This window comes from Cottoperca gobio, chromosome 24 (assembly GCF_900634415.1).
Source record: "Cottoperca gobio chromosome 24, fCotGob3.1, whole genome shotgun sequence".
NCBI lineage: Eukaryota > Metazoa > Chordata > Actinopteri > Perciformes > Bovichtidae > Cottoperca > Cottoperca gobio.
Window position 1 is genome coordinate 5,263,753 of NC_041378.1, and position 12,185 is coordinate 5,275,937.

Here is a 12,185-nt window from a genome sequence, read left to right on the forward strand (position 1 = left end):
GGAAAAGTTACATGCAGAAGAAAGAAGAAAAATGTGCACATTTTAAAGTTTTAAAGAACGTCTCATCCACTGTGCAGAAGATTCCCCCGAATGCCTCTCTTAGAAAAAGCTCAGGGAAGCAGCTGTGTACTTAAGAGAAGGTTAACGAGACGTACGTTTGCCAAAAGCAACAACTCGGTCTTCACCCTTGAAGCCTTTTCTCTTGTAGAAGTGAAACACATTTGTGCTAATGTTTTTGGCAAATGCACTTGTAGTTAACTTCCCCAAAAACCAAACCCAGGCAGAGATTTGGTGCAGTGTTGGCGTACAAGCCAAACATTAAACGGGGTTATAGACTTCATACATAAACTAAATAACCAACAGAGGCTGGCAAACAAAAAGGTAATAATGCTCCATAAATGACCAGCCAATAAACTGAAAGCAGCTTTGTTGAATTCTCTTTAGCTCAAAAGATAACTAATCTGGCACATCAAAGAAAACATTGGATTATGGATTCCTCGTTTGAAATGGAGTGACTCATGTGGTAGTTCTAAGAGAGGTACTTTGGGTGGGAAATTAAGAAAGTGTTTCTCTCTAATAAAGTCCAAGTTGAGCCACATTGTTTATTTAAAGTCCCAAAAGACATAATTGGCCCTTTTTCCCTCCTCATTCTCGCCTCTGGGGCTCAAACCAATCTAGCCCTGACAGAAGGCTCTACAACAAGTTGATTAAAATCCCAACTAAGCCTTATGTTTCCCCTGATTTTGTTGTCCTTTCCAAAATCCCATTAGAAGCCATTTCCATGGCAGATATCAGACTGATCTGTGTGTCAGCGGGGCCTGCTTAATATTCTTAGGTAAGAGCGGTTGGGTCAGTACTTGTCACCATATTGTCTGTAATTGCGCTGCTGCACAAAGCAGTTTAACTGTCAGAATTGTTGGTAATTTGCCCGGTGGCCAGAAGAAGAGAAGGGAAACATCACGTGGGACTGAGAAGAAGACATTCGCTAACTTAACCTTTCCCTTAAGCGAAATGTAAAAAAAAAAGAAAAGGGCTAATTTTAAAAGTTAAAAGCAACAGAATCGGAAACTTTCTTATCCTCAACAACGTAACTAGGTAAGCTGGAGGGATTTAAAATATGAAATACATAAGCGAGGACCTGTGGTAATATGCAAAGAGAAACATCTTTCCGGACCACCTTGAAGAGATAGATTTCCTATTAAAAATCCCTTTCAGGTCTTAAAAAACGCCATTGGCTAGAAATAAAAATAACAAATTCTCTGCACAGTCCTTACAATGCATGGCGAGAATGACAAATGACACTGCAGCAATGTGATCAGTAAATCCCGCTGAAAATGTACAAAAACTCAAATCACTTCTGAGTTCCTCAGTATTTTCAGATACGTCTTTGACATTTCCGGCATATTTTCCACATTGCATCTTTAATATGATCTAATGCATGGCAAGTCCTCCACATATTACAGCCAATTCTTCAGAATTCATACTTTTCCCATTAATAGAGCCCAAGAAATGTGGATTAAAAGTGGAATCAATCATCTTTTATAGTGATCGCTCGTGTCCACTGACCCCAGAAGAGCCCACGTCCTTCTGTGTCGGCTTTAAAGCTGCCGTTTGTTGTCCATCGATTTGAGATATGATTCAGATTTAATGACCCACACCTGTGAGGGAACTGTTGGAAATGTTCTCATTGTTACTTCTTGTGTGCAAATTGCATTTCACACAAAAACCAAACCTGTAAGAAAGACACGGCGTATTTCGGGCGGATGTATTAAAGGCCACAGTGGATCAGGCGTGGCAATAATAAAGTAGAGAGTTTAAAAAAAAACAAAACCCCATTTTCTCAGCTCAGTAGAATAAAGTAATATTACATCAGCAGCACCACAACGGTCTCTCACAGCTTTCAAACTGTGACTACAAATGAAAGCTTTCCCCCGCCTGAGAGGTCGACCTTATTACCTGCAGCTGTGAATATCCACCTCACAACGCCGCATCCATCTCTTCTGCAAATTGTCTGGGTGTCAATTTTCCAAGGAAAAAAACAATGACAAAGAAGAACACAATACCGCCGTCTGTTCCGAGCACAGAGAAGCAACAAGCAACAGAAGACAGGCAGCAGACTGACTCCATACAAACTCAAACCTTTTGCCATGTGAAGACGCTGAAGCTGTTTTGGGAGGACATGAACTCCAAGTTTCTGTAAAATTCAACAACTTGCATATAGTCTATAAAAAATGGTGTAAGAAATCATATTTATTTGTGATAGGATAGGCTGGATGTGACTCTTTCTATGCTGTTGTATAGGGCCGGGCCATAGTTCAATCCAATCCTTTATATTCTTTCAAATCGCATCGTGCTTTTGTTTTTACATTTTGCATTAAAGTTTCAATTTAATGAGGAAAATACTGTCAATATTTGTCAAGTGCTACACAGGAGTATACGAAATAGGCGTTACCATGTGGTTATTCCATAAAGAACATCTATTGATAGCCAGAAAAATGATATATGGTGATATACAGTATAACATTATCAAGATATTAAAGGATCTATATATGAAGATAGGCGATATTGCAAAGCCCTACTGTTATACTTTACCGTTTATATGATCCGGTGAACTTTTACCGACAGCACACCTTCTAGTTTCCTCTTTTACATGGCGTCCCCAATTATGTGGAAAGAAGTCCAGTGGTAGAAACAGTGACTGGCACTGAGGGCTGCATGTATTAGTGCAGCGCTAACATCATGTATGACTGCAGGAGGACGTATGAAATGTACCAAGTCCTTCTTATCTCGTTGTATTATACTTAGAAATGAGTCTGAATTATTCTCTCTAAGTGACTCTTGGTGAGGGGGGGGTCCTGGTTTGTTCGTTATTACTCAACCAATTCCATTAAAAAGACCAAAACAAAGAATGAGTTAGTCTCAAAATACTTTATGATTTGTGCCAAGTACGCAGCGAGAGACGTACATCTAAAAGCATAAATTGCTGTATGTTATAATAATTACAGAGCCAGAGGAGGAGGGTGTAATATTCCCCCCCTAAAAACCCCTCAGAATTTACCAGATTAAAGTTGTAAATTTACAAGAAACCCGGAAGAAATATGAGACTTCTTTTGTCACATTTATTGCTGTAATTACTTCAGAGTGTTCTTCTCTGAATATTACTCCGTCCACGGCTCAGAGGTACAAAAATCGACAATGCCGTCGCACTATTTTCTTCCGTGGATGAATACACGTTTAGCGCTCATCACAACGAAGGAGCATGTTACCCAGTGCAACTCACTGATGTCTTTTTAATGGTTTGTGGACACAATGGAGGGAATAAGATACATCTGGAAGATGTTATTTTAGAGCTTTCAGGTAGGTAGTTTCAATTTAGTAGAGCCGAGAAGAAAGTGTTCTTTGACACACACACACACACACACACACACACACACACACACACACACACACACACACACACACACACACACACACACACACACACACACACACACACACACACACACACACACACACACACACACACACTTTCCTGGATTAGCTGATCTTGTTTTGATGATTAGAGATCAGACTTTACTGCGTATGCTGTGAGGTAAGTCTCTAATAATAAATGTAGCTTGATATTTCACTGCTTTGAAGCGATAGTATATCATTTTCTCAACACATCCTGCAGTTGAGTGATGACTCATACATAGGATACTGCTCTGTATCTCATGACTGCATGAAGGAGTCACTTCTCAGCGAGTAGCCCGAGGGAATTGGGGGCTGAAGGACAAGAGCTCGAGGCAGGAGGGGAAGAGCTCAGTATTGCTCTCTATGCGCACACTTAAGAGCAAAACTATATATATGTATATATGTGCAGCATCTTGGTAAGTGGCCAAAAGATGTGCAGGTCTCACTCTTTCAGGAAATTATACAAATTCCAAAATGAACTGCAGTGATTGAATATTCACCAACACACTGAACATTTACATCAGCGCCAATCGGTCCACGAGCGCTGCCCGCATCGACATGTGTAGATGAGGAGTCATTTACTGTAGGGAAAGGCCATGAACAATAGACGTACCGTGTGCCGTCAGCTTTCCAGCTGACTTTGTATGGCTTCTGTTCCAGGAAACGAAGATTTTGTCTGTCCATGGACACCGGCTGAGCACCAGGAAAACCAGACCTGCAACAACAATGAACACACACACACACACACACACACACACACACACACACACACACATCTTGTGTTTGTGCGACTCTCACCAATGCATGTACTTAAAAGTCTGAACCTAAAATATAACCTATGATCAATGACTGGAGCCTCTTACAATGACAAAGTGTTTCAAAATGATAAGAACCATTGTTAAACGCTCCCGAGTGTTAACTCTGAGCAGCATAATTATTCAAGAGAACAGACGTCTCCTAAATCAGCAGAGGCAGCAGCAGCTACACACGCTCCATATTTTGGAAATCTATGTATACCCAATGCACAAACTCCCAAACAACTTGAAAAAGTTTGTGAAATGATGGATTCTGCATTCATTCAACTGCATGTTCACGTTAGTGTGAAGGCTCCTAAACATTAACAATTATACAATGTGTGAAATACTCACTAAATAACATTGTACAGGACCTCTACAGATGAGTTTCACGTCACATCTCTAATAATATATGCCAAATTACTGAAGTTCGTCAACATAATTGCAGGAAGAAATATCTAATATAAGCTTTCTTCTTGCATTTTTAATGTAGCAGCTCGGGAAGGGGACATTTGGTTAAATGGAGCCCGGTCAGGTGACGGGGAGGACGCTGGATCTCCATCAGCTAATAGTCAAACAGCAGGTGGTAGAGATGCAGCAATATATTCTAATTTCATATTTCTACAGCTTGTTAGTGTTGGCAGAAACTCTACAATTCAGCCACAACAAGCCGTGCCAAAAATGTTTTTATTGTCAGTGTATTATTCACGTCGCTGCCAGTACATCCATCATTTCGAGTCGTCAATCAGGTATTAGCGTTAGGCATTAGCTGCATGTGTCGTGTGCCAATTTCAAATGGACTGAAAACTAAATCCAACTAAAGGTTTGTAAGTGCACTCCAAGTGGAGCCAGTGCAGTCTGCACTTAGGCACGGCACTTACACTTTCCTTAGGTTACTTTTAGCTTCGTGGTCCTACGCTTTTCTGACTCACAAGTTAAACTTTAGGATCGTATTAAGACCATTTCTTCAAAAGTTATTTCATAGGGAAAGAAAAACCCTCAATGTGAAATGTACTTCATTAATATTCTCACGGTTCCATCTGCTGAGATGCGGCAGTAGAGCTGACTCTTTGCAATTTCTTTTCTAAAAAAAGCTACAGCATCATCAGCAGAGAAAAAAGAAATCTATTCCCAACTCTTCCACTCGTCAGAAAGTGTCAAAACATTTTTTTATTTTCTTCCATAAAGGTGCTTTACAACAAATGAGTCACTCACAACACAGTACAGTACACCCACATACTGTATGTGTGTACACAGCTTCCCACAGGGCCATGAGGCAGGGGGGGGGGGGGGGGGGGGGGGGGGAAATGGAGGGTCTTACCTTTCCCACTCTGACATCCTCTGACACATTCTTTGGCTCTCTCCTAGTTTGGGTTGTGTAGTGATCTGTGTGACGCCTTTCACTGTGATGCCTTCAAGGAATACTGCACCCTGGGAGGGGGGAGGGGGGGGGGGGGGGGAGGAGGGAGGAAGTAAAAACCGAAGGTTGAACTTGGATTGAATTTAACGAGACTCATACCCTCCTACACATACACAAGAAAAAGGCATTTTGAATGCCTGTGGTGATTCACAAACAGCTGTTTCATTGCTTTATGAATCTCTGTGTGCAGAGACAACAGGTAGAAATATTATGAATCCAGTTTCCGTTTAGACCTCTTCTTTAAAAAAATATATAAACCTGGTTCCTCTGCTTCATCTCACAGGAAGCTGACTCTCCCCTCACCCCCTCACTACCTTCACCTTTATACTCCCGTGTATGCAGACGTCCTTTGAAGGAAACATTGACGACATCTGAAGCACTCCTTTCTGAATGATTCTTGCACAGTCACCTCATTTCCTAATCTCACCCATTTGACCTTTTCCCTCGCAGTGTGCAGATGAGTCTCGCTAACTGGCACGATATATATGGCAATCAGAACAGAAACAGATGTGGTATGATAATATAGGTCACTGCAAGTCTTTTTTATATTAATGGCTGCAGTGAGAAGAGAAAGCCCCCGTCATCGTGCTAAAATAATACTTAATCTCTACCCTTCGATCTAGAAGAAGGTTTTACTCTCAGTGAACATGAGCCACCTTTTTCTACTTTTAAACAGATTTCATAAAGTTTCTTTTCATAACAGCCAACTGGCTGCAAACTAGTCTGAGTGTGAGGCAGGCCAGTCAACCAAGAGACAGTATTTCTTAATAACAGTGAAGTAAAGCAGGCCGCTGCTCTCTCCTCTGGCTTCTCCCCTCTGGACCCGTCGACTGTATAACTCCACCGTTACACTTACCTTGATTCAACTTTTCAGTAAGATCTGTGCAATAACAGTGATAAATAAATATTTACTGCAATAAAGTAGTAAAAGGTGAAACAGCCATTTTTATTATGTTATTTGTATGTTATTATATAAATAATCTATATCTATATCTATATCTATATCTATATATATATATATATATATATATATATATATATATATATATATATATATATATATGTGAGCTTCATCACTAAGAGAGGCCCCCCTACAGACGCTGCATCACCCCGCATGAGGTCCATGTCGTGCAGAGAAGGACCAACAGATGTTCCACTCAACAGTCCATTTCCTGAAGTCTTACCAGCTTTATCTTCTCTTTCTTTCGTTTGCCAGCCGCTGACCCGGAGGAGCTGGGGCCCGACTCTTGGCCAACAGAGTTACCGTCGTCGTCCACGTCCCCCTCGTCATCGTCGTCGAAACACCACTCGGGGAGCGCGGGGGCAGGGGGCGCGTCCTCTTCGTCGCCGTAGCGACGGAAAAGCTCTTTGAGGTACTCTCCCTTGTAGATCCCCGGGGCCCGGGCCTGCGTGAACGCGGCCACAGCTGCCTCGATGCTGATAAGAGGCAACAAACACAGACGGGGCATCTTCTAAAAAGTTGTATTTTTGTTTTTATACCATTTTTAATGCTCTTTCTTTACTGCATTTATTATTTAATCTTTTTATCATAATTTTATCAGCAACTATTGTGATAATCGATTCATCATTAAGTCATTTTTAATTTTCATTCGATGATTTCAGGATCTCAAACGTGAGAATTTGCTGCTTTAGGACCATTTTTATTATACTTTAACCTGATTGGTCTTTAATCACAATTCTACAAAGCCCAAGTTAAGTTGATTTAATGTCTTGTTTTGTCCAAACAATAGTCTAAAACTCAAAGATATTCAATTTACATTAAACCGATAAAAGCAGCAAATCCTCACATTGGAGAAGCTGAAAAGTGGGAAAATGTTCAATTATCTTGTTGATTCATTCTTTCATTTCATCTTTTAAAGAATGTGTTACTGTGTCAGATAAAACAAGCATCTAAAACACTTTACCTTGGGCTCTAGGAAATTGTGAAATCGCCATTTTTCACTATTTCCTGAAATTTTTATAAACAAAATAATTAAGATGGAAAATAATCTGCAGGTATTTTTCAATGACTAGCCATATCCAAAAGAAACGTACCAGTGTTGATTATTTGATAGTAACAAGATGTTGAAACACATGATACTGCATGAGGGCTGTAAATGCTCCCAGAATATTCATTACGCAGGAAGCAGTGGGCGGTGGGAGGGTTTTATCCAGCCTACATGTCGACAGCCTTCAGGGCTTCTGCCTTCTCAGACTGCTGCTCCACCTCTGACTAAAGACACATCAGTTATTTAGTTCTCTGTTGTGGAGCGATGAGCTCCGTCACCGCTAACCCGTCAGCTTTCGTTGATTAGAACGGACGGTGCAACTTCTCGTGCCCTCACACATGAGTGCTCTGTGCTGTCATTCAAGACAACTGTGAAGAATGTGAAACTGCACTCCGAGCAGAACAAGTGATCAAAGGGAGGTCAGGCCTTACCTCCAGTCCATCTTCTCCACCAGGTACGCACACATCAGAAAGCCTGTCCGGTTGAAGCCATGCGTGCAGTGAACACCTTCAGGAGATAATAAAAAAGAGGCGGAGAGGTTAAAAACTGAGAATCCCCCTTTAGATTTACATTTATATTACATCTTAGGTAAGCCAACACTCTTAGAAGTGTATTCCCAAAATACTTTGCATCACTACATCTCCCCCCCCCCCCCCCCTTCAGCCCCACACAGAGATAGATTAAGGGAGGGAAAGAGAGGATGAAACGGGCACAGGAAAATCTAAATATCTCACAATGAAGCAGGTTCACAGCAGGGTTCAAACTGCACAAATTAAACCCATCCAACTCTCATATTTCCCCAAAGGATGTTTGCCTGGCAACACCAACACTAATGAAGATGAAAGGAACTGACGTCAGAGGATCGGGATCACATTCACCAGCCCAACTGTCTAATTTGGACATGTGTACCACAAAACATAATCACCAGCTGGCTAAAAACAGGACACTGCCGAGATGACATTCACACATTCTGCTCTCAATTTGATTTAAGGGCCAGGCAGCAGTTAGTAGGTAAGAACGGATCTGCACAGGGTGTGAGATGCGAGAGTGAAGTAGAAGAGAGCACCCTGCTGTCAATACTGTGAAAGTGCAACTTTGAAACCCATGAGTCCATGTTAAGAAGATATGTCTGTCTTTAGGAACAATGTCACAGCAGGATATTGTTCAGAGTTAACTGTTGGACACACACATGAGAATAAAAGACAAACTAATTTACCTTCCAGCCTAATGCAACGTCATGGAACCTCCGTTCACCGTCTGCTAACAGCTAACGGCGAACGTTAACTAGCTCTTCTCTGGACGATTTCAACACAGCTTTGTTGTTCACAGTGTCGCATAATCAGGAAAAAATAAGGTAGACCCTGGATAGTGAGTCTACTGCGTCCCAAACAGTCCATCGTCCCTGGGACGACGGGACTCTAACCCTGATGGCAATTGTGGTACTGTCGAAAAACGAATAGCGTCACGTTATCAGAATTTTGGAATCAACTTAGTACCGAAGTATCGGTTCTCGTTACAGCCCTACATAACATAATTAAATCAAATAAATAAAAATGTTGTTTTAAAAAAGAAAAAGGTTTGTTTCTGTATTTTAAATTGTGGTAAAGGTTCATTGTAAGCAGGACATTTAGTGTAAACATAAACGTGTTGCTGCTCTGGTGGACAAACGCCCTGCCTGAAATTCAAGGTGGTTTATGTTTTGTTTTTTTTCCCTCGAATAAAATAAATAAATATATTTTTTATTCACAACTCACTTTTCACATTGACAGGTTGCTCTTTTATTAAATAAACTAAACGCTTATGCTATTGATCTAATTAATGTGCACGTTGCAGTTTGTACTGTCTACTTTGCGCGTTCACAGTCTCTCCTTCGCTCCGTTTTGCGAAGGGCGGGGCTTCGCAGCTGACACAAACACACACGTGCGCACACACCTACACGTGCGCACACACCTACAGAGCGGAAGAAAGGAGAGGGGAGAACTAAATAGAAACCGCGCCGCGCACGCAATCTCCCCGCGCCGCGCACGCACGGTGAGCAGTAGACCTAGGGGAAACACTGAACGCAGTAAGCTAATATCGGTCGATTAATCAGATTTTAATGCGTTGCAATGTCCACTTTGTAGATGTCTCTCAGCTGGGTTAGAAACTATTTACTCTTGTATAAAGACGTAACATTGGGCAATCAGCATTTCATTCATTTATGTTCCAAAACGACAAAGTGAAAGATGTTAAATTCACCCATAACTACAGTGTAAAAATACAATGTAAAACAAAAGTGCAAAAGCCTGCCCACATACAGAAGTTTACACAATTTTGCCTTTTAAACCAACTTCGTCAGGGTTTAGGCTTAGTGCCTACTGATGTCCTTTCACCTCACCATCACCTACACAGTGTTCACTGGGGGAGGAGTGTTGTTTCTCATGTGAAACTCCCACGCTTTTAAAACCATAGTGACTTGCACAACACTGTTTTTTTTTTTTGTTTTTTTTTTAAGTATGTTGGTTAGAGAGCCATGCACTTTTGGAGATGTGCAATTACCCTACATGGACTCACTATATGAGTATAAAACATGCATACTGGAGGGGGGTGAATATTTTTTAATTAACCATGCAACCTCAGGTCCATTTGCAGCAGTCCAATTTAGGAGTAAGGCTGCTCTCTGCTGGACACATAAGGTAATGCAACTAATAGGTAATTTAAGTCCTGCACAAACATTACAATAAACATTAAGTTTCACAAAATAAATCTTACTTCCAGGACAATTTAGTAGCTTTCTAGTAGTTTCCTCAAGTACAAAAATGTAAAATAACTGTAGTATGTAGACTGCATACAGTTAATAAGCATATTAATTGAATTATACCATGGTGTATCACAGAAGCAAAATGAACTATTATGGAAAAAAACTTTTATTTTTTAACAAATACTAGTTGCGGGATGCCGTTAGATTTTACAGATCATAATGCCTTATATATTATCACAGGAATAATGCCAATAAAGAAAGACATTACTTCACAGCCGCCGCCTCAGCAAAACTAGTATTGATCATATGGTCACTGTGAGCTCAGCTACAGAGTATGTGAGCACACTTTAGGCCACTTAAAAGGAATATTATGGTCACACAACGGGAACACTTTAAATACACTCAGAAATGTGAAGCATTAGTCTTTAGTGCAAAATAAAAACGTCACTGTTATGTTTTTTTAAAATAGAGATTCATGGTTTTTGAGGTGTTTCTCAGGCATTAAGATTCATACTGAGTGGGATTAATGGAAGCTTGGACTAAAAACTGAGGGGTGGTTAAAAACATTAACACAAAATCTAAATGAGTTAACATCGCGGCAAAGCTGTTCCAACAGTCCCGAGTGTATTATACACAGAGCTGAGTCATTCACAGTGCCAGCTGTTTTAAAACTCCTTCAAATTCTACTTTCATATTCTTCTGCAAGCAGACGTGATACACATCACACTTCATGCCATTTCAGTCACATGCAAAGAGGCTTTCATTGTTCTGAATGTTTATCTTTCACCTTCAATCAATCTTTCAATGGACAATTCTGATTGTCACCATTTGAGTCGGTAAGGAAATCAAACGTATGATCTACTAATAAACTGAATATGACCAAAGCTTTACTACTAAACTGACTGTTAATTAAAGGTTAAAACAGTTTGTTTCAAAGAACTAAGAGAAGTTCTGCTTTCATTTCTGACATCTTGCTCACATCACTTTTATGAGAAAGAAATATCTGGTCCAGTGCTTTCATAGAAGGCAGAACACGCAGATGACACACACGCAGAAGACACACACACACACACACACACACGCAGAAGACACACACACACACACACGCAGAAGACACACACACACACACTTATTGATTTGTTTCCTTACCTATCAATTCTGCAGGATTCTTCTCGACGAAGTTTTGACAGAGTGTGATGAACATTTCAGTCGTGTCTTTCGAAGGGCATTCTCCGTGGCTAAAACAAACAGAATGATACGTCTTAGTACCGCTGAATGAACATGCCGCTCACAATTAGTTGAACTCATGATGGTGAAGTCACTCGTACCCTTTACACTGAAGCTTCACATATTTTATTCCTTCTTTTTCAATGTCGTTGCGGTCATAAAAACGTGAAGTGTTTGTCAAGTCCACAAGCAAACCCATTTTCACCTGAAAAAAGGACAAAGAAATGTTTTTTTTACAACTTCAACATGTCACTCAGAAGTCAAGGCTTCATGGAGTTACTTACTTTTAGACTTTTTAAATAGTTGGACAGCATGCTCGGGTGAAACCTGTTCTCCTCTGGAACTTGCTCGTCATATCTGGCACCCAACATCGTTTTCATCGGCAGGAATTTACCTGAGGGAAAACACAAGTAACAATAATAATGGTACGTTTATTATTATAGCACTTACCAAAATCAGTGTTACAAAGTGCTTTACAACAAACACAATGATTGAATTTGAATGAGCAGGCGGCCATTAGGGAAACAAGAATGAACTTAAAA

At 40.5% G+C, this 12,185-nt stretch overlaps 1 protein-coding gene across 1 annotated transcript in view; it reads right to left on the reverse strand.

The window, feature by feature from the left end:
* Positions 1-12,046, reverse strand: part of rngtt (RNA guanylyltransferase and 5'-phosphatase) — a 36,569-nt gene extending 24,523 nt beyond the window's left edge. Inside the window, exons 1-7 of the mRNA XM_029462599.1 lie at positions 11,928-12,046; positions 11,745-11,848; positions 11,566-11,654; positions 8,108-8,183; positions 6,852-7,104; positions 5,569-5,678; positions 4,067-4,168 (exon numbers count right to left, since the gene is read on the reverse strand). Of these exons, the coding sequence (XP_029318459.1) occupies positions 4,067-4,168; positions 5,569-5,678; positions 6,852-7,104; positions 8,108-8,183; positions 11,566-11,654; positions 11,745-11,848; positions 11,928-12,023 (830 nt within the window). The 5' untranslated portion in view covers positions 12,024-12,046. The remainder of the gene's footprint in view (positions 1-4,066; positions 4,169-5,568; positions 5,679-6,851; positions 7,105-8,107; positions 8,184-11,565; positions 11,655-11,744; positions 11,849-11,927) is intronic.
* Between the last annotated feature and the right edge of the window lie 139 nt (positions 12,047-12,185).